At 45.6% G+C, this 23,413-nt stretch overlaps 1 protein-coding gene across 7 annotated transcripts in view; it reads right to left on the bottom strand.

Moving 5' to 3' along the window:
• mgmt (O-6-methylguanine-DNA methyltransferase) overlaps positions 1-13,396 on the bottom strand; it is a 30,863-nt gene extending 17,467 nt beyond the window's left edge. For 5 of the 7 annotated variants that reach the window (XM_072709854.1, XM_023843488.2, XM_072709852.1 and 2 more), the window contains exons 1-2: positions 13,329-13,396; positions 9,298-9,428 (exon numbers count right to left, since the gene is read on the bottom strand). In XM_072709854.1, the coding sequence (XP_072565955.1) occupies positions 9,298-9,428 (131 nt within the window). In that variant the 5' untranslated portion in view covers positions 13,329-13,396. The other 2 variants (XM_072709850.1, XM_072709855.1) reach the window with 2 other exon arrangements.
• Between the last annotated feature and the right edge of the window lie 10,017 nt (positions 13,397-23,413).

The raw sequence follows: 23,413 nt of genomic DNA, 5'->3' as shown, positions 1-23,413 counted from the left end.
TCCTCTGTCAGGTCCTGTCTTTCTTTTGGTCCTTGATCTTGTTTTGTGTTTCGGTCCGGTTTCCTGTGTCTCGTTGATGGTGTTCTGCTTTTGTCTTCCAGGTCCTGTTCCCCGGTCCCGTCTCGTCCGTCGCCTCCTCTCGGGCGAGCCCAGTGTGTGAGCCTTTGGGGGGGGGGTTATGTCACGCCCCGCTCCGTCCGCTCCTAGTGTGTGTCACGCCCCCTAATTATCCACGTGTGCTTCCCCGATTGTGCCCAGCTGTTTCCTGTTTCTTTTGCCTTGTTCTGTGTATATGAGTCCGTGTCTCCCCATGTATGCCAGATCCGTCATTGTATTGTCCGTGGATGTCCGTGCCTGTTCGTCGTATCGTCTAATAAAACCCTGTTACCGGACTTCCTGGCTGCTCTCGCCTGCTTCCCTGCTCGCCTCCAAGCCGAACGTGACATGGTCAAAGCTGGTCTCGAAATAAAATCCCGAGTCCATGACAAAAATGAGTACAAATACGGCTGATTCCAAGACAAGATCAAGACCATCAAAAACTGGTCTTGAGTACTAAAACATTTGATATTACTATAGATTTCTATCATGAAGAAATGAAACAGTGGTGTAGTGGTAACAAGAAATTTAAGGTGGGTAAACTATATGCACAGCAGTAAAAACGGTGGGTAACTATTCATATCCTTAACATTACTCACGTTTTTTGAGATCACTAAACGCTGTTTTGTAAATTTAAAAGTTTACTCTCCACTACACCAATGAATGAAGGATTTGTGTTAATTAATCTGAATAATTGCGTAAAATATTCCAAAAACTCCACAACGTCACATAATACATCAGTGTCTCTCCGACCTAATTTAATTAAATTAAGTTGTTTCAGCCCTAGTGCATACTTCAATCTGCCACCCTACACAGGCCGGCGTAGAGAATCGACTCAGTGATGGACTTTGGCTTGACCACTGGTTGATGCTGGACAGTATTTAATGAGAGTTTCTCAAAGCGCGGTAATCAGCCATGGTTTAATAATTAAAATTTGAAATGATAATACAACCTGAAATTCTGGAATTTTACCATGGCTTATTATGAAACATAACCATTTCATGCCTACAGCAGAATAGAAAAAATAAAGAGTAAAGTGGTTAGAAGATAAAACTATGACCAAATTGACCATATCACATGACTGCATTAAACTCATTCACCTTTTCTTAATGTGTAAACGATTATCAAAACAAGTCATTTTAATTAATATGATTTTTAAAAAGCTAAAATTGGATGAAAATCTTTTTTCAACATTTAGCCAAATTAACAATGATTGCAAACGAGGTATGCTTAAAATCCAGTAGGAAAGGGGATATTAAATGTATCCACAGGCGCATAAAGTAAACTATAGTTTTTATACTCCAGCAGCATCACAAGAAGCCCAAAAGGACAGGGACACACAGCTAGACAAATATTGCTTTAAAAAGTCATGTTAAATAAAGAAATGTGCTGCTCACAAAGCAAAACTCTCGAGCTAATAAGGACAGCCCGCTGCCCTACATCAAAGAGCTTCATGGGAGCTGGCCTTTCTTTTAATGAGCTTTTAACAATGCACGCTCTCAGACCAGACCAAAATATTGAATTCTAAGACTTTGTAAGAGTTACATGATCATTACAAATGAGTTCTTCGGGTTAACTGATGCCTCTGCTCATCCTGCAAAACACTGATCTGCATACACCCCAAAAAGGCAAGTGAACACAGTCAAACAGGCCAGGTCTCTGTCAAATTAAACACAGGGTTTTAGACTTATACTGCAGGATCACTCAGCCCAGTGAGCTTGCCTGTAACATGCGGCAGCACTTGTCAAGCTACAGGAGGTGAAAAGATCAAACACAATGAACCCAGCCGTGCCATTTTGCACGCCTGAGCACCATGCGTCCAACTCAAAAATGACAGGAGTGAGTGTATGTAGGGGGGGCTGCCTGCAGAAGTGTCTGTGTGTTGATGTTAAAATCTGAAATGACATGCAGATCGGCCCTATAACAAAAGCAGGCAATGGCAGTGTGCATTATTTACCTCACAGTGGGACAATTCCCTGTTTTCAATCCTGCCCCATAACCCCCATACCTGACCCGGGCCCTAACCCTTCCATCGCTCTTGCCCCCTAACACCAAACCAGCCGTTGTCCCTTAACCCCGCCATCTGTCTTACCCCCTAATTCTGACTCTGCCATCGCCCCCTAACCCCACCATTGCTCTCACCTACTAACCCTGACCCTGCCATTGCCCCCTAACCCTGCCATCACACTCACCCCCTAACACCGACCCCACAGTTCCCCCTCACACTGACCCCAGTCACCCCAAACCCTGCAATTGCTCTTGTCCCTAACCCCAACCCCAGTGACTCCCTAAAACTGCCATCACTCTCAACCGCCTTCGGCTCGGGGTCGGCGGTCTCCGCCGGGTCCCCCCCTGGATCCTCGGTGCCGGTCCTCGGTCCCGCCTCCGGGTCCGTGTCGGCCGCCTCCGGGTCCCCCTGCTCTGGCTGAGCGTCGGACGGCGCCTTCGCCGGCTCCGGCTGCGCCTCCGCCTGCCACGGCTTCCCCCTCCTGCCTGCCTTCACTGGTGTTCCCTCCTGCTCCCTCCGTCACTCCCTCGTCCCGTTCCCTTGGCCCCTGGGTGGTCCCCTCCTGCTCCCTCCTCCCTCTCCCCTGCAGACCCTCCGGCCGCTGCCCGTCGCCCGCCTGGGCTCCCTCGGGCTCCCCTTTTTCCGCCTCCCTTTCCCTTTGTCCCGCCTGTCTCTGGTCCTCGTCCCTTTGTTCCTCCTCCGTTCACTCCTGGCCCTTTTGTTCCGCCTTTCTCCCCTTCTGTGTCTCCCTTCTTTGTCTGTCTGTCTGCAATCCCCGTCCTCTGTCAGGTCCTGTCTTTCTTTTGGTCCTTGATCTTGTTTTGTGTTTCGGTCCGGTTTCCTGTGTCTCGTTGATGGTGTTCTGCTTTTGTCTTCCAGGTCCTGTTCCCCGGTCCCGTCTCGTCCGTCGCCTCCTCTCGGGCGAGCCCAGTGTGTGAGCCTTTGGGGGGGGGGTTATGTCACGCCCCGCTCCGTCCGCTCCTAGTGTGTGTCACGCCCCCTAATTATCCACGTGTGCTTCCCCGATTGTGCCCAGCTGTTTCCTGTTTCTTTTGCCTTGTTCTGTGTATATGAGTCCGTGTCTCCCCATGTATGCCAGATCCGTCATTGTATTGTCCGTGGATGTCCGTGCCTGTTCGTCGTATCGTCTAATAAAACCCTGTTACCGGACTTCCTGGCTGCTCTCGCCTGCTTCCCTGCTCGCCTCCAAGCCGAACGTGACATGGTCAAAGCTGGTCTCGAAATAAAATCCCGAGTCCATGACAAAAATGAGTACAAATACGGCTGATTCCAAGACAAGATCAAGACCATCAAAAACTGGTCTTGAGTACTAAAACATTTGATATTACTATAGATTTCTATCATGAAGAAATGAAACAGTGGTGTAGTGGTAACAAGAAATTTAAGGTGGGTAAACTATATGCACAGCAGTAAAAACGGTGGGTAACTATTCATATCCTTAACATTACTCACGTTTTTTGAGATCACTAAACGCTGTTTTGTAAATTTAAAAGTTTACTCTCCACTACACCAATGAATGAAGGATTTGTGTTAATTAATCTGAATAATTGCGTAAAATATTCCAAAAACTCCACAACGTCACATAATACATCAGTGTCTCTCCGACCTAATTTAATTAAATTAAGTTGTTTCAGCCCTAGTGCATACTTCAATCTGCCACCCTACACAGGCCGGCGTAGAGAATCGACTCAGTGATGGACTTTGGCTTGACCACTGGTTGATGCTGGACAGTATTTAATGAGAGTTTCTCAAAGCGCGGTAATCAGCCATGGTTTAATAATTAAAATTTGAAATGATAATACAACCTGAAATTCTGGAATTTTACCATGGCTTATTATGAAACATAACCATTTCATGCCTACAGCAGAATAGAAAAAATAAAGAGTAAAGTGGTTAGAAGATAAAACTATGACCAAATTGACCATATCACATGACTGCATTAAACTCATTCACCTTTTCTTAATGTGTAAACGATTATCAAAACAAGTCATTTTAATTAATATGATTTTTAAAAAGCTAAAATTGGATGAAAATCTTTTTTCAACATTTAGCCAAATTAACAATGATTGCAAACGAGGTATGCTTAAAATCCAGTAGGAAAGGGGATATTAAATGTATCCACAGGCGCATAAAGTAAACTATAGTTTTTATACTCCAGCAGCATCACAAGAAGCCCAAAAGGACAGGGACACACAGCTAGACAAATATTGCTTTAAAAAGTCATGTTAAATAAAGAAATGTGCTGCTCACAAAGCAAAACTCTCGAGCTAATAAGGACAGCCCGCTGCCCTACATCAAAGAGCTTCATGGGAGCTGGCCTTTCTTTTAATGAGCTTTTAACAATGCACGCTCTCAGACCAGACCAAAATATTGAATTCTAAGACTTTGTAAGAGTTACATGATCATTACAAATGAGTTCTTCGGGTTAACTGATGCCTCTGCTCATCCTGCAAAACACTGATCTGCATACACCCCAAAAAGGCAAGTGAACACAGTCAAACAGGCCAGGTCTCTGTCAAATTAAACACAGGGTTTTAGACTTATACTGCAGGATCACTCAGCCCAGTGAGCTTGCCTGTAACATGCGGCAGCACTTGTCAAGCTACAGGAGGTGAAAAGATCAAACACAATGAACCCAGCCGTGCCATTTTGCACGCCTGAGCACCATGCGTCCAACTCAAAAATGACAGGAGTGAGTGTATGTAGGGGGGGCTGCCTGCAGAAGTGTCTGTGTGTTGATGTTAAAATCTGAAATGACATGCAGATCGGCCCTATAACAAAAGCAGGCAATGGCAGTGTGCATTATTTACCTCACAGTGGGACAATTCCCTGTTTTCAATCCTGCCCCATAACCCCCATACCTGACCCGGGCCCTAACCCTTCCATCGCTCTTGCCCCCTAACACCAAACCAGCCGTTGTCCCTTAACCCCGCCATCTGTCTTACCCCCTAATTCTGACTCTGCCATCGCCCCCTAACCCCACCATTGCTCTCACCTACTAACCCTGACCCTGCCATTGCCCCCTAACCCTGCCATCACACTCACCCCCTAACACCGACCCCACAGTTCCCCCTCACACTGACCCCAGTCACCCCAAACCCTGCAATTGCTCTTGTCCCTAACCCCAACCCCAGTGACTCCCTAAAACTGCCATCACTCTCAACCGCCTAAAATAGGTAACACTCTCACCCCCTAAACCCACCATCGCTTTTGCCCCCTACCCCTAACTACAGAGTCCTATATGATGAACAGAAATAGAACAAATTCATTCACAAAGTGATAGGAAACTTCAGCCTGGTTAGTGCAAGAGCTTTTATCAAAGCCTGTAAAATTCACATTTCTTCACTGCTCTTATAAAAAGGATAAGTTGTCCCTTCGTGTCCATTCTCTCCAGAAGATTCTCAGCAGGGTCAAACATGTTACTTCTTGGTGAGGTACTGACCATGTTTAAGAGTTACTGAGCATTAGCAGGCATTCTGTTGTGTTTTAAATATAGGGTAAGATTACCAGCTGGTGAAAAAACAACCAAACAGATGACTGGAGATGACTAACCTGCACCAATGAAAAGATCTTAGTGCTGAGAGTGACATTCATCCGTAGAGCTCTTTACACAAAGCCTACATCAAAACACAGAGGAGGAGGGGGAGAAGCTGCCAGATCTGAAGTGCAGAACATCCTGTCTGTTTATATTGCTGATGAAGGAGCCATAGTGATTATGCCACATCCCCCAGTGACTGGAGGAAATTAAAAAAAAAAAAAAAAAGAATTCACAGATGGGACACAGGCTTAAATGTGTTTCATCTGGGATCCTGTGAGGAAGGTGCAAAACATTCTGCTAAAAGGAATTTCTTAATAAAATATAATCGTTACAGGAGGATTTTGTAAATACATCATTAACGCAGTAATTTTTAAATATATTAAAATACGACACATTTAGTAATTATTACCGTTTTTCCTGCTGTCATACCTACTTTATTTCAGTAATATTTTCACTAATATTAAATTCCATTGACACAATATGCATTCAGTGTTTCCCCTACCATTATATTAGGGGGGCGCCCCACCCCCCCTTGAAGGTCAAGTTAATTTAATTTAATTTTATTTTCTATATAGCACCAGATCACAACAGAAGTAATTTAAGGTTACCTTTCCTATAGAACAGGTCTATACATTGTCCTTTTATTAAACAAACTAAATAGCCTTATGTTATTTATCTTATTTACACAACAGCTTGTCATTTTTGTCTCTACACGGTCGCATGTTTACAATTCTCCTCTGCTCTCTGCATTGCGCATGGCGGAGTTCCTCCCCGATGCGCGCGCACAGATACATGTGCGCACACAAAGGTAAACACACTCCCACCATCAGACAGAGAGCATGCGTCGGAAAATATGTCGCACGAACCACCTGAAAAGCAGACAAAAATATCTGCGTTTTTTTGACTGCTGTCATTAAAAGAAACACATGAACTACTCATGGCAGCACAGGCACTCTGGAATGGGACAGCCAGCCATATACCATCAGGTTTAAAAAAAGTCATAAAAGAACTGCTTATAAGCTTCCCTTTTAGCAAGAGCATGAACTGCCCAAATACTATTAATTTTATTATTTACACTTTAAACTCAAAAGTAATATTCTTAAGACCTGTTCAAGTCAAGTCAAGAGATTTCGGAGCGCACAGAAAGGCGTCTGGCAGCGGCCGCGCCATCTTGATTATTGCCAGAGTCATTTGTGCCAATTGTTGCAGCCTTATCTGGCTTGTGGGTAAAATCTACAGTATATGACAATCTCGCTGGATTAAGCACCAAGTGAAAGCTAGAGACAGCCAAGGCACAAAGGGAAAGTGGTGAATCATTTGTGCTTTGCCATTGTTATGCATATCCAAGTAGTGAGTTAATTACCCCAAAGCTTAAGCTAATTATGATAGCAGAGCGCTACTAGCCAAGCAGTTTCAGCGCGACAGCTGCACAGGGTGGCATTTGCTTCACATTTGTCTCACCCTTTACATATGGTACGTTCTGGTGATATCAGAGCAACAAGCAGCAGCTAAAAATCATTCAATAAAAACAGGGTGCATCAAAGCAGGCACCACTGAGACACCATGTCAGAGAGACAACTGAATGAAAGCTGCAACAGGAATATAAATGAGGCTGCCAATGATTTATTTGTGGTGTTTAAACAGGCCCAGTCAGCTGAGCTGGCATAAACATTTCATTCAGAAATCTGATTTTGAACACGAGCACACCAGTGATATCTTCTGCTCAGTGACACGATTGGCGTGTGGAGTTTGACAGAAGAAAATAGTTCCTACATTAAATTGCTCATTACAAACTCTGTGGATTATCTTGAGTAATCGGGTCATGATTTCCCTGTTGAATTTTTCAAATGTATATTTTGGCACCACAGAAAGAATGCCATTCAGTCCCACTGACTAACTGAACACATCACATTTTTCTGGGAGGACTGTGAAAAGCTCTGTTCTGAATTCTGATTCATCCTGTATTGTCGTACACATCCATACACTTAATAAATACACTGCATACATGAGGAGTTCCCAAAGGAGATACCTGATCAGGACACTCGCCTATTTAGATAGATAGGTAGACAGACACTTTATTGATTCTGAAGGAAATTTACGCATCCAGTAGCTCAAATACAAACAGATACACACAATAGCACACACAATAATAGAATAACCCTCAAGATTGCAGATGTAGCTATGCTACATGTAGACAGATGTGTGAATTTTTAGTGCCAGTGACTAGCAGTTGGTTTCCAGCAATCCAAGGTGGCCCACATAAAAGTTGCCCCAATGTCAATTTTATCATTATACCTATACGGGCTACTTTTAGCCGCCCTGTACATCACAGTCCATACACTAATGTGTAAGCTTGTTTAGAATATTGTCATCAGCAATGCATTTTAAACTTTCAATCCGTGTTACTAATAATTTTAACAATTATAATGACTATTGACTAGATATATTTATATAATTGTTCTGAATAAAATTAATGAAGAAGACAAGTATATGGATTCGTTCTTAAACACAGTATCATTCTCATGAACCCTACCGCAACATATCAGTTTTCTCTAATTTTTTAAATTAGTCTGACAGACTCACATTACATTGTCTAAAAGTTCGATTTTGTCTCTGGGGTTGTTAACAAGTTGCAGAGTAAAACAACTGACAATGCAAAACAACTGAACAGAATGAACATCCATTTTATATTAATTGTTTATTGTGGGGCACTTGCAATAAAGTTTAAAGACTTAAAAACATTTTATCTAGTTTTGTTATTTGACTTTAAAAGTGCTATGATTGTACTTATTTGGGAAAAATAGTTGAGGAATCATTAAATCAGTGTAATAAATAACAGGAATCTAATATACCTAATATGTTAAGGTAATGTTAACTGCTCTGCACAAAATGAAACACTAACACTAAACACTATCCTTTTGTCTCATGCTTGTGAGAATGACACCAACGCTTTTCTGTGAATTAATTTCCACTTCAGTTTAACATGATCAGTGGCGCCCATCCAAGCAAAGTGGCATTCGAAGAAAAGCACGACACAGATCACAGATCACAGTCCTTAATTGGCATGAAGACTGCTGACAAGCACACACACTCAATGTGTGAATTGAGTGAATTGTTTGCAAAGACAAATGTTTGCTGAGGGAAAATAAAAGAAAAAAAGCCAAAGTTTTGTTAAAATCCGTGATGATGAGGTCCGAAAATGTGAAGATTTGACATGGAATGACCCCAAAACAAAATTGGCTGATGTATCATTTTAAGAAATGGTTTTTATACATTGTTTACTGAAGAACCCACTTGCCTCTGGCTAAATCTGAGAATCATACAGTAAACCAAATATTTTTTTTTTTTACTTATTAAAAGGAAGATGAATGCTTAACATACTACCTCCTAGCAATTTCATTAATTTTCAAAATGGTATATACAAATGCAAAACAAAAACAGTATTTTATTCACACTCTGCCCTTAAGAGTAACTCCAGCAGTTCTCAGCCACTCACAAAAATAACCAGAACAACAGAAAACTCTCTCCATAGATTTACAGCAATCTGCACACACTCCCACACAGAACCAATATAACCAATATACCAGAAAGCTCATGGTTCTGTTAACTAGACAGTAAAGATTTTCACACTCACCGCTTATCAAGGGTCCCATCTGAGTGGATGCTGATATTGTGGACTCCGGCTTCACAGCCACTAACCTCAATCCTCCCCAGGGGAGTCAGCAGCGCTACCATCTTTAGCGTGCAGGGATTTGGCCTCTTCATCTGGAGAAGAATGCATGAAGAAACCTGACCCAGCTGGTTTCATTAACACACAGAGCTACACTATCCAGGATGCATAAACATACTGCAACAGGCAGGGGCGTTGCTAGAGATTTTGGGCCCCATGAAAGCATATCATATTAGGCCCCCCAGTCCAAACCAATCCAGTTATTTTCCTAATTTTTTAGGGCCCCTGTCACTCAGGGGCCCTTGGAATCGTCCTAGCTTTCCTCCCCCTTACGGCGCCCCTGGCAACAGGGTAAGAACAGCTTCAGTGTCCACTCTAAAATCCACCCTCCGCTTTTCAAGGATCATCAATAACATCCTAAAATTCAAGGCTTGGGAAAGACACCTGTTATCCAGTACACTCCCATTATCCACAATGACAAGGGTAATATTTACCTGAATTATCAGGTTTGTGCTTTGGGAATACAGAGCTTACTCTTAAAACTGGATGGAAAATGTACTAAAGCAGATGCAGTAAAAGCATAAAATGCATGTGTCAGAGTTATGCAGGACCTCCACATATGAATAACCACAGTTAACAGTAAAGTCAACAGCAAAATAAAAAGTATGCCAGCACAGCTGCTCAGCACTTGATACATGACACAATAGGAGAAATACTCCTAAATCTCCATGAATGCAACAACCACATACTACAGCATGACACTGTGGTGTGTATGACAGAAAACAATCACACGCATGGGCAATACTATTCCCCAACGGCTTCTCAATATGGCATTTCTAGACAACAGTCAGGATGTTTTTGTGGCATTAAATCCTTTATGCTGAGTGCTAGGACTAACCCCGGGAGATTCTAGCATTAGAGTAGCTCCTAGCAGTCATAAAACAGAGCCCACTATGTAAGTAAAAAAAAAGATGTCAGCAAGTTAGAGAAAACATTTTTCCCAACACAATAATTTACAAAAGGTGGAGAAGCAACTGTCCCAGTAAATCCAAGAATAGACCTACGTGGCATTTATTTACATTCTGGAGAGATGGATAGGTAGGTGATGGAAGGAGGTCTGCAACACAACATAACATCAATCTTTTCATCCTCCTTCCAAACAGCAAGACACATCCAGAAAGCACTAAGCTACTGCATATGTGGACTCATTGTCGTGTAACTTTATGAAAACAAATTTTTAGTTAAACTCTTTCAGGCTGTGTGGATATCCGTAATTCAATTCTTCCTAGTCAAAAAGAGCATTTCAGATATCCACAATGGCATTCTTCCTATCCACAATTGTCATTTCAGATATCCACATCGTCATTCTTCCTAGGAGAAATCACATCACTTTAGCCATTCTTGTCTATTGGTTTAATGTACCAAAATAGTGACAAATAATCACCAAATTTCTCACACACATATCTGGTCATAGACTTTCACCTGACAAAAAAATCAAAACCGAAATACAAGGAATATGGACTTTATACAGTGGTACCTCGGTTCTCGAACTCACTAGAACTCGAATTTCTTTAAAGTCGAACAAACCAGTTTGACCTAGAACTCGATCTGAATATCAGAAGTCGAACCGTGAACGCTGACCTAATATAAATTGTATGTGACATACTACAATGCAATTCTTACTTGAATGCCTTCTTCAGACTGGACGATTAACCAAATAAAGCAGCGCAACATTACAGTAACTAACAATAAAGAAACCACTAACTTACATGTACTATTAGAGCATTTATGTAATTTATTTAAACTTTATTTTACCATGTAAATTAACTGAAAACCAGTTCTCACTGCTTTACGTGATATTCGGGAGAATTAGCAGATTACGCATCGGAACTGCCTGGGATACAAACGTCATGCGTGTAACTAAACTCTTCAGCCAATAAGGGCAAAGGTGTGTCGTCACGGAGGCGGTTCCAGTTTGTGCAGCTGGGTGAGAGGTCGCAATGCATCGAACCGTAATGCATTGCGTCAGGATCAGAATGCGTTTCTTTCAGCCAGCGCTGTAAGCAAGTCGAACACACCCAATGACCGGACTGGGGAAACAAACTGAAATGCGGACTTAATACAGAGGACTAATGACAACAACTAGAAACAGCTGATCACATGGGGATCCCACACGAGGTTAACGAGGGGGCGTGGCACACGAAAGGAGCGGACGATTGGGGCAGGACAGGGGTAATGTTGGGATAAGATCTTTATCGTTTTGGAAGCCATTAAGAAAAAAAATGCTCTTCTTGTTTTATCCTGTTCATTTTGTGTTTAAATGCTAAAAAAAAAAAAAAAAAAAAAAAACATTTAGGTGTAATTTTGGGGTGCCGGGAACCAATTAATTGGTTTTCCATTATTTCTTATGGGAAAAATTCGATCAGAACTCGAACTTATTAGGATTCGATCCGGAGCCCGGAACGGATTAAGTTCGAGAACCGAGGTACCACTGTACTACGTTAAGTAGGTATGTCACTATCACCAGTTCTGCAGCCTCGTTTTCAATTTGGTCGCCATTCCCCAGAGCACCAGGGTATCCCAATAGTTTTTGCCTTTTTGTTGTGTTACTTTTGTGTCTATTAGGGTAACCCGTTCTGATAACGTATAAAACACACCTTCATTCGGGGATTTCCATTCAAAACACGGTCATCTGACTTTCTGATAACTTCGAAATTTCCTCCCGATCTTACCGAAAATTTCAGCCATTAAAACCTTCGTTGGGACAATAAAGGTAAGCAGAATTATTCTTCAAACTATGATAATTATATTTCTTAGTTAGTTTATTGTATTTAGGCATATTTTGAGCAAAATTTATCGATCAGCAGTTCACTTTTTTGGATCTGCCACGAGAGCCGGCCATGTTGTTTTATGGTGAACAGTGCAGCAAGAGTCGAAAATAGCATGATTTTCAGCATGGAATTTACAGCTTTAAAATGATGTGAAGGCTTTTAAATGAGGTTATATGTGTTTATGAATATATATTCTTGTAATAAAATGGAGTAGATACCCATCGCAGAGTTATGCTCATTTTTCTGAACACCAATAACAGGTCACAAAGTCAAGGATGGTTCTATATTGTTTTATCTGTTAATAAGTGGATGTTAATAAGCCTTAATTGGCGTTACAAAATATCCTATAACTTTCTTGCCATTCATCACAGAAAGAAGTTCTTGGTATCATTGGAAAGGTCTTATCAAGCCCTTTCTTCTGGTGCTATTAAAATTGCAAAAAATGCCTTATGTGTCGTCACATAATGACGGATCTCTACAACTCACCTCCCCTCCATTAATTGACACCCATTATAAAGAAAAGGACTTACTGTACCAAAACAGCCACCAAAAATCACTATATTTCTCACACATATATCTGGTCATAAACACTTTCACCTGACAAAAAATCAAAACCTAAATGCTAGGAATATGGACTTTATACTACGTTAAGCGTTTTCCCCTCCATTGACGCCCATAAGGAAAAGGCTTAATGTAACTTAATGTACTAAAACAGCCACCAAAAATCACTATATTTCTCACACATATATCTGGTTATAAACACTTTCACCTGACAAAATATCTAAACCGAAATACAAGGAATATGGACTTTATACTATGTTAAGCGTTTTCCCCTACATTGATTGACGCCTGTTCTGTCTTCTATGCGTGCGGTGCATTCACTGACAGACAGCTAAACGCTTTACTCCACTCAAAACTCTGGATATAGTTCGCCAGGTTTATTTGTTGAAGCAAAGGTGAAACTAAAAAGAAAACAGGCAAAATAAACATAAATACTGAATCGCATCCATATTAGTCAACAAAAAAGTATGGCTAGCGAAAACCACATGCTAAGAAGGAAAAAGGAAAATGAAACTAGCTTCTTGCAAGCAATCAATATGCATACTAAACTTAAAAAATAAACACGTGAAAGCAAGAGTACATGTGCATTTCCTCAGTACATACCGACGATGCAACCTCAAACAAGATGTGATCCGTGACTACGTTGTTCACTTCCTGGATAAAGCTTTCGTTTCAAAACTAACATAACTACTATCTGCCAAACTAAAAAGAGTCAGTAGATGGCGCACTTTGTAATATTTCTTTCCATGAAAATTATAATGAAATAAATTAAATTAAATACATAAAAAAAATTTTTACTCAAACACAACAACTTGTAAAACCAAAACAAAACAACCCATTATAAGGAAAAGGCTTAATGTAACTTGAAGTACTAAAACAGCCACCTAAAATCACTATATTTCTTAATACCTTCTTCTTAATCCTTAATGCCTTAATGACTTTCGGCCTATTGCACTAACCTCCATTACAATGAAGTGCTTTGAAAGGCTGTAATGGGGCACATATTGAGCTCCATTCCGACTGGTCTGGACCCCCTTCAATTTGCATATCGTCACAATAGATCCACTGATGACGCCATTTCACACACCATCCACACCACCCTGGCTCACCTGGACAACAAGAACTGCTATGCCAGACTGTTGTTTTTGGATTTCAGCTCTGCATTCAACACAGTTATCCCCTCCAAGCTGATCCAGAAGCTGCGGGCGCTGGGACTCAGTGCTACTGGGTTCTGGACTTCCTCACCAACAGACCACAGCATGTGAGGATCAGCAAAAACACCTCCACCACAATGATCCTCAACACTGGCACGCCATAGGGAAGCGTTTTGAGCCCAATGCTGTACTCCCTGTTTACACACGACTGTGTGTCCAGGCACAGCTCCAACACAATCATCAAGTTTGCTGATGATACCACCGTTGTGGGCCTGATCAGCAACAACGACGAGACGGTCTACAGAGAGGAGGTGAGACTCTTGGCAGAGTGGTGTCAGGAGAACAACCTCTCTCTCAACGTCAGCAAAACCAAGGAGATGGTTTTGGATTTTAGGAGGCAGGATGCTGCTCATCCCCCTATCTACATCGGAGGAGGTGCTGTGGAAAGGGTCAGCAGCTTCAGGCTCCTTGGGGTCACCCTCAGTGCCAACCTCAAGTCCTCAGAACATACAGCAGCGGTTACCAAAAAAGCCCACCAACAACTTCACTTCCTCAGACGCCTAAAAAAAGCTGGTGTTTCCACCTCTGTCCTCACCAGCTTCTACAGGTGCGCTGTGGAGTCCATCCTCACAGGGAGTGTTGCGTCTTGGTATGGCAGCTGCACTGCTCAGGACAAGAAAGCTCTGCAGAGGGTGGTGAAAACAGCTCAGAGGATCACAGGCACACCACTCCCTGCAATAACGGACATTTATAACACGCGCTGTCTCAGGAAAACTAAGAGCATCCTGAAAGACCCCAGCCACCCTGCACTGGCACTTTTTACTTTCCTGCCATCAGGCAAGAGACTCAGGACAATTCACTCACGCAGAACTCGATTCAGGAACAGTTTTTACCCCAGTGCCATCAGGCTATTCAACACACAGTAACAGCAACTTACTCCACACTATGCACTGACACTTTACCTATTTATTATTTATTGCTGCTGCTGCACTACTTTGTCTTCTATGTCTTCTATGTATTATGTCTTATGTTTTGTCTGTGAGGGACAAAAGTAAGAATCAAGTAAGAATTTCATTGTGCTCTGTACGCTGTACTTTGTACATATGACAATAAACTTCAAACTTCAAGCCAATCACAAAAAATAAAGGACACAAACGGGCCAATGAAATTAAGTGAAATAACGGACTCAACTATTTAAGACTTCGCCAGCAGCGATAACGCACAGTCGTCCTGTTCGCAGCATCCCAAAATTATTTACAAATTAGTAGTGCAAATTCAATTTTAATCCAACATTTAATCCAACAATCTCTTAACAGCCACTTTAGATTTACATTTTATTGGTGCCATTTATAGTAGTTATAATAATAATATTATAATATAATAATAATAGTTATTATACATTATATATATACACTCACCTAAAGGATTATTAGGAACACCATACTAATACGGTGTTTGACCCCCTTTCGCCTTCAGAACTGCCTTAATTCTACGTGGCATTGATTCAACAAGGTGCTGAAAGCATTCTTTAGAAATGTTGGCTCATATTGATAGGATAGCATCTTGCAGTTGATGGAGATTTGTGGGATGCACATCCAGGGCACGAAGCTCCCGTTCCACCACATCCCAAAGATGCTCTATTGGGTTGAGATCTGGTGACTGTGGGGGCCATTTTAGTACAGTGAACTCATTGTCATGTTCAAATGATTGAAATGATTCGAGCTTTGTGACATGGTGTATTATCCTGCTGGAAGTAGCCATCAGAGGATGGGTACATGGTGGTCATAAAGGGATGGACATGGTCAGAAACAATGCTCAGGTAGGCCGTGGCATTTAAACGATGCCCAATTGGCACTAAGGGGCCTAAAGTGTGCCAAGAAAACATCCCCCACACCATTACACCACCACCACCAGCCTGCACAGTGGTAACAAGGCATGGTGGATCCATGTTCTCATTCTGTTTACGCCAAATTCTGACGTTGAATGTCTCAACAGAAATCGAGACTCATCAGACCAGGCAACATTTTTCCAGTCTTCAACTGTCCATTTTTGGTGAGCTCGTGCAAATTGTAGCCTCTTTTTCCTATTTGTAGTGGAGATGAGTGGTACCCGGTGGGGTCTTCTGCTGTTGTAGCCCATCCGCGTCAAGGTTGTGCGTGTTGTGGCTTCACAAATGCTTTGCTGCATACCTCGGTTGTAACGAGTGGTTATTTCAGTCAAAGTTGCTCTTCTATCAGCTTGAATCAGTCGGCCCATTCTCCTCTGACCTCTAGCATCAACAAGGCATTTTCGCCCACAGGACTGCCACATACTGGATGTTTTTCCCTTTGCACACCATTCTTTGTAAACCCTAGAAATGGTTGTGCGTGAAAATCCCAGTAACTGAGCAGATTGTGAAATACTCAGACCGGTCCGTCTGGCACCAACAACCATGCCACGCTCAAAATTGCTTAAATCACCTTTCTTTCCCATTCTGACATTCAGTTTGGAGTTCAGGAGATTGTCTTGACCAGGACCACACCCCTAAATGCATTGAAGCAACTGCCATGTGATTGGTTGATTAGATAATTGCATTAATGAGAAATTGAACAGGTGTTCCTAATAATCCTTTAGGTGAGTGTATTAGTCCACGTCTTCCGTTGTTGCCCAGATCCGTCATTGTCGTGTCGTGATGTTTGTTCACGTTTGCCCGGAATAAACTCTGTTTATTCATATTTACGGCTACGCTCGCCTGTTTCCCCGCTTGCCTCGCACGCCCATCGTCACATAATGACGGATCTCTACAACTCACCTCCGCGGATCGAGGACCAACGCCTCGACCTGCTCAGCGAGGTACTTTACTTGCTGAACCTGCCAGAGGTCCGTGAGGACCCTGGACTACGGGACCTAGCCAGCAAGAGTGGGACCCTTCTTCAGGAGATGACCTCGCTCACTGGCGCGCACGTCATAGCCGACGTGCGCAAAAATCTCCGGCAGCTGGTGGAAGGGGTGACAGCGGCTCTAACCGCTTGCACTCTCCGGCACTTCTCCATCGCAGCCAACCCCAAGTCGGAGAAGAAAGAAGAGGCGTAAGGAGAGGGCACCAAAAGATGCCCTAACCGTCTTCCTGAGAGCTGCTTCTCTCTCCCCAGCTTCGCTCCTTGTTGGTGATCAGGGGGAATCCCATGGACATCCCCGCAAGTATTAAAAGCGCCCGTCGCTGTGATAGAGCAGCCGCTGCTGGCCGCCTACCATTACCGGGTGGCGCGCCTGGCTAATAAAGGGGCCAGGGCCGTCTGGGATGCAATTCCCCGGATCCCCAAGGCCCTTAAAGGGGCAGCGCCTGCCCGCCTGGCGCCGATCCTGGCACCTATCCCTGACCTGCCTGTTCCTGACCTGCCTGTTCCCATCCTGCCCGCGGCTCCGGCTGCACCGCCTGCTACAGCTGCTGCCGCCACTCTGCCCGCGGCACCGCCTGCTGCAGCTTCCGTTGCCGCTCTGCCTGAGGTGCCTGCTGCGGTGCCCCCTGCTGGCCACGTGATGGCGGCACCCGCCTAGGCGCCCCCTTGTGGCCGCGCACCCGAGGTGCCTGCTGAGGCGGCCCCCGCTAGCCACACGTCCATCCAGCCTACCTTGCCTGATCTGCCTGTCTTGCCAGCTCCTGTTCTGCCTGTCCCGCCTGTTTTGCTGGCGCCACCTGCCCTGTCCGTCCTGCTTCGTCCGGCGGCTGCTGTACCGCCCATTGAGGTTCCTGCTGGGGCAGTTCCTGCTGCGGCACCCCCTGCTGGCCGTGTGTTGTCGGTGCCTGCTGAGGCGCCCCCTGCTGGCTGCGAGTTGGCGCTGCCCGCTGCCGCCGCCACGCCTGCCTCACCTGTCTCGTCTGCCCTGTCCGCCTCACCAGTGCCCCCTGCTGGCCATGAGGTGACAGTGCCCACTGTCGCTGCTACGCCTGCTACAGCTGCAGCGCCCCCTGCTGGCCGAGAGTTGGCGGTGTCTGCTGCCGCCACACCCGAGGTAGCTGTGCCTCCTTCGCCTGTCGCCACACCCGAGGCAGCTGTGCCCGCCGCCACTCTGCCCGTCCTGCCTGTCGCGGTGGTTGACACTACACCTGTGGCCATGCCTGAGGTCCCGGCCCCGCCTCCGGCCGCGCCCGAGGCTCTTGCTGCAGCTCCGCCCCCTCCGGCTGCGGCACCCGCGACCCTCTTGTCTGCTGCTGCCACTACGCCCACGGCACTCCCTGCTGTGGCCACCACTCTGCCCAAGGCTGCCCCTGCTGCGGCTATGCCTGTCCTGCATGTCTCGCCGCCTACGCCTTCTGCTCTGCCCACGGCCCTGCCTGATGCCGCCGCTCTGCCCGCGGCCCCGCCTGTCCTGCCTGTCCAGCCCTCGGCCCCGCCTGCCCTGCCTGTCTCGTCCGCAGTCCACCTGCCTGCAGCTGTCCCAGCTTCGCCCGCAGCTACGCCTGCTGTCCCGGTCCCCGCTCCAGTCCCCCCAGCCCTGGTTCCAGTCCCCGAGGAGGTCCCGGACAGTCCAACCACCGCTCCTTCCTCCTTGGAAGAGGAGGAGCTCGAGTGGGACCCCTCGGGGACCTCCCTAATGACTCCTCTTCTCCTCTTCCCTGGCACGGTCGAGCCCGACCGGAACCCTGCCTGTCAGTGTCCTGGAAAGGGAGAGGACATAGGTGCAGGGGTCGGGTCCTGCCCGCCCTGCCCCCCGGCTCGTCTGCGGTCCCCCAGGCTCCTGTTCGGCGGTCGCCTGTGGGTCCCGGCTCCGACTCGTCGCTCGCCTGCGGGTCTCCCCGCTCTGGCTCGTCGGTGGACGCCATCTCCGCCTACTGTGGCTGCGCCGTCGCCTGCTGCGGCTTCCCCTCCCTCCTTGCCTTCGCCGTGTTCCCCTTCTGCTCCCTTCTCGCCTTCACTGGTGCCCCCTCCAGCTTCCTTCTCTGCCCCTCCGTTGGTCCCTCCGGCTTCCTCCTCTGCCTCGTCATTGTCCCCTCCGTCTCCTGCCTCGCGGTCACCCAGGGGCCCTCCGGCTTCGGCCGCTCGGTCGCCCGCGGCTCCTCCTGCTGCCGCCTTTCACCCCCTGGGGTTCCCTCGGGCTCCCCTTGTTCCTCCTCCCTTTCTGCCTCCTGTCTCTGCTCCTCCGCCCTCTGTGCCTCCTCTGTTCCCTCCTCGTCCCTATGTCCCTCCTGTCTCTGCTCCTCGTCCCCCTCTGGTTCCTTCGTTCACTCCTGGCCCTTTTGTTCCGCCTGTCGGTCTTCCCCCTGTGTCTCCCTTCCTGGTCTGTTTGTCCGCGTTCCCCATCCTTTGTCAGGTGTTGTCTTGGTTTCTGCCCCTCTGCTTGTTCTGTGTTTCTGTTCTGTTCCCCGTCTCTCGTTGATGTTTTTGCTCTTGTTTTTCGGGTCCTGTTTCCCCGGTCTCGTCTCGTCCATCGCCTCCCCTGAGACGCCCAGCTCGTCCGATCCTCGTGTGTGCCATACCCCCCTCATTACCTCGTGTTAATTCCCGATTGTATTCACCTGTTGCCTGTTCTGTTCAGCGTATCCTGTGTATATTAGTCCACGTCTTCCATTGTTGCCCAGATCCGTCATTGTCGTGTCGTGATGTTTGTTCATGTTTGCCCGGAATAAACCCTGTTTATTCATATTTACGGCTTCGCTCACCTGTTTCCCTGCTCACCTCGCACGCCTGTCGTCACACTGATTTCTTTACATTTCTGCTGCTGAATTAACACTAAACTTTATTGTCAAATTAACATTCATAAAATTATTTTGCTTCAGAGCAAAATTTCATTAACTCTGAATGGTGTTCCATGGAGATACATTTTTACTCTATTTTGTGTTAAATTAACTTTGAATAATTTTAAACTATTGTAGCAAAGTTAAATTTACACTCTATGGAGTCAGACCATATTTTATCTGAAAATCTGTTAAATTAACATGTAACACATCATGACTGGTAGTGAGCTCCCTCCCCCTACTTTTTTCTGTTGATAGTTCTGTATTATTGTATTAGCTGTTGAAAATAATTAAATAACTTCGGCACAATTAAAGGATTTATAAATAAATGGTCTATGGTATTAGAAAGTTGCTTTTGCCCTCTACCTGGCTGGCTTTGTGTTTAATATTGTCGCGACTAGCACAGGCATGGAGCGGGGAAGTAGCAGACAGAGCTGGGAAATCGGGTGAACTGGGAATTTTAATCATAAAACAAGGAACATGATACACCATAAACTGGACGGACATCAATGACTGGGGAAAACATACCAAACGCAGACTTAAATACATTGAACTATTGACATAAACAAGAAACAGCTGATAAACACGGGGATTCCACACGGGGTTAACGAGGGGGCGTGGCACACGATTGGGGCAGGACAGGACCCCTCCCCCCAAAAGGCACACACTCCGGGCGAAGCGACGAGACCAAGGTACAAGGAAACCTGGGGAAACACAAGCCAAAAAACCATTAACGAGACACGGGGAACAACTCAGACAACAAGGGGGGACACTAGAGGGGACAATGGAGGGACAAACCAACAGCAGGCACAAAGGGACCAACAGGGAACAAAGGCACAGAGGGATGAGGAGGAAACACAGGGGGCACAAAGGAACCAGAAGGGAACAACAGTGGAGCAGGACAGGGAGTGAGCACAGGGGGCAAGGGAGCCAAGGGATGAGGGGAAACTGGGAGCTGGAGGGACCCTCGGTGGGTATAAGGCGGAGGCCGCTGGAGCAGTAGGTGACCGCGAGGTCAGAACAGAGGCTGAAGGGGACGCTGAAGGTGGCGAGGAGGCAGGTGAAGAGGCTGGGGAAGATGGTGAGATGGAAGGTGAAGGGGACAGAGACGGAAGGGAGGAGGGAACTGTGGCCGCAACTGGCAGAGGTGCAGCCACAGTCAGCTCAGGCACAGGCGACCTATGAGTCACAGGCGGGGGACCCGCAGGCGATCGACAAAGCGCCGGAGGCAGGGCCGCAGCCAGCCAACGAGGCGCCATGAGTGAAGCCGAGGGCGACTGCTGACCCAAACCCTGGGGGCCCACAGGCAACTGCTGATCAGGAGCCGGAGGGCCTGCTGGCGACCATTGAGTCGATGCCTAGGGGAGCGACTGAGAGGTAGGGGATCGACCCCAATGCCAGTGTCCTCTCCCTCTCCGGGAGACCGAAAGACAGAGGCCTGGCTGGAATCTGCCACGATCAGGTAGCAGTCAGGGTGACCCACTGGAGGAGTGCAATGGGACAGTGAGGGTTATCCCCGAGAGGTCCCACTCAAGCTCCTCCGCCAGCTCCATCAATGAGGGAGGAGCGATGGTCATACTATCAGAGACCTCCTTGGGGACAGGAGCCAAAGAAACCGAGGACAGGGGGTCAGGCAGCAGGGGGACTGAAATCAAGGGGTCAGGGACCAAGGATGGCAGAGCAAGGGCTGCCGGGAGAGGAACCACTGGAGCTTGGACTGGATGCGTCATCGGGGACTGGCTCCTTGGGAGTGGGCCTTTGGGCACCTGAACAGGAACCTGGGTGCGGGAACCTCGGGCGCAAGGACCTAGGCCGCTGGAACAGGAACCTCAGGAACCAGAATCTCAGGAGGCGGTGTAGGAACCATCGGGCCAGGAACCTTAGTTGGTGGCACAGCAGGAACCATGGCCGCCACCAGAACCTCGTAAGGCGGTGCTGCAGGAACCTCGGGTGGCAGCACAGGAACCTCCGGGGGTGCAGCTGGAACAAGTGGCGCAGGAACCTCCTGGGGGGCAGCCGGGGCAGGCAGCACAGGAACCTCTGAGGGCGCAGCCAGAATGGGCGGTGCAGGAATGTTGCATTTAGCATTTGTTTGGTTCTAAGGGTTAAAAAAAGGTTACTGTGTGTTTTTATATGATAATTTGTAAAATGCTTTTAGATTTTTAGAATGTAAGATCTAAAGAATTTTGATTCTTTTAGATTTGTAAACCGATTTAACCGATTCTCTGAAAAGAACGGGTTCAAAAGAATTATTAATTTACAAATCAGACATCAGTATCATTCACATGGATAACTCCTTTAGCATGCAAGTAGTGTTTGTTGCTAAGACCATATCGCATTGTAGTTTGCATAGTACTTTTCTCTGATAATCGAGGTTCTGCGTTGTATTGGACTTGGGTACTTGGGTGATATCACACATTGTAGCAGGACTGATTGTATTCTGTTTTGGTAAGAGACTGTGATAGGCTTTATGGTTCAAGACCTTCTTCCTATATGCAGACCCCAGATAGCAGCAGCTGGGTCTTTTCCAGAGGAGGTTGGCATTCTGTGTGTTTTGATATGACAGAAGATGTCTTCTGTAGATGGTACTGTATCAGGACACTTTGTCTGCCTGATTATTTAGTCCATGTGGGGGGTTTCTGATGAAAGCAGTGATCTCATGCTACAGCCATTAAAATGCAGTCAGTGTCAAACTTGTATGTGCCTAGCACAAACTTAATCTGCTTCTTAATAAAAAGAAAATTGTAAAATATTCATGCAGATTGGGAGCACATGGCAGGGAATCCCAGGACTGTAATTATAAAATAAAAGCGATTCAAACGTGTTTCATAAATGGACTGGGAGCTGATGTCTGAAGCTTAATTTGTGGAAAAGAATATGCAGATAGTCCAAGGTTCGTTGTTATCAGGTTTACTGTGAGATTTAAGATACAAGGCAGCACTGTTAAAGCACAGGAAATAGCAGGCAGATGCATGTTAACCATGAATTCACACAAATAACAATCTGAGTTGTCTGCTTATATGACAAACCTAACAGTGCCATTCAGTAATTTATATACTGTATATTATTTTTCATCTGCACAACTTGAAAGCACATTTATGAGTACAGCTTTACAGTTATGTATATTAAGCCTCTCATTAAAGGTTTTCATGAAGGAGCCTGTCATTTAGAAAATTAAGTCACATTTCTGTCTTCTTCAATACGGTGTCACCAAACACCAACAAATAGCCAGCTTCCAGTTCTGTCAGGAATTGTTTTTTTTCTGTATTTCTCTCTCTGCTTTTCCCTCTCCCAGTCTACCTGGTTCTCCCTCTCACTATTTTCTTTTCGCAGGTTTTTCCACTCCATTCCATTCCTTCCCCTAGTCTCTCTCTCTCTCTCTCTCGTGAGCTGGGCTTGTTGCTGGGGACCCTGACCAAGTCAAGTTGTTATAGTAAATGGAGGGGTACATTCACCGTTCTGCTTACAAATGAATAGAATTGAAATGTTGTCTTATGCAGTAAACATGCAACAGGTACTTAATAACCAAAGCAGCAGTAACAATAGGAGAATTCGGCTAATCTGTAAGTCTGAACCTCCCCAAAGAGCATGACACATTTAGGTATGGAGACAAAATGTTTGCCACTTACAGAAGTGATGTTAGAAACAGCATGTTTGCTACAATATTTACCTGTTGTAGAAATTAGTCATACTCTTTAAGCAATTGCCAACTTCATTTTTATTATAATTTTACAAACAAAGTGCAATAATGGTGAGGTGCGGCCAATAACTGCCTAGTCATCTTGTCTGTTACAATCATGCCAGAGGTCACCATAGAG

Source organism: Paramormyrops kingsleyae, chromosome 3 (assembly GCF_048594095.1).
Source record: "Paramormyrops kingsleyae isolate MSU_618 chromosome 3, PKINGS_0.4, whole genome shotgun sequence".
In the NCBI taxonomy this organism is placed as follows: domain Eukaryota; kingdom Metazoa; phylum Chordata; class Actinopteri; order Osteoglossiformes; family Mormyridae; genus Paramormyrops; species Paramormyrops kingsleyae.
This window is presented reverse-complemented; position numbering and strand designations above follow the sequence as displayed.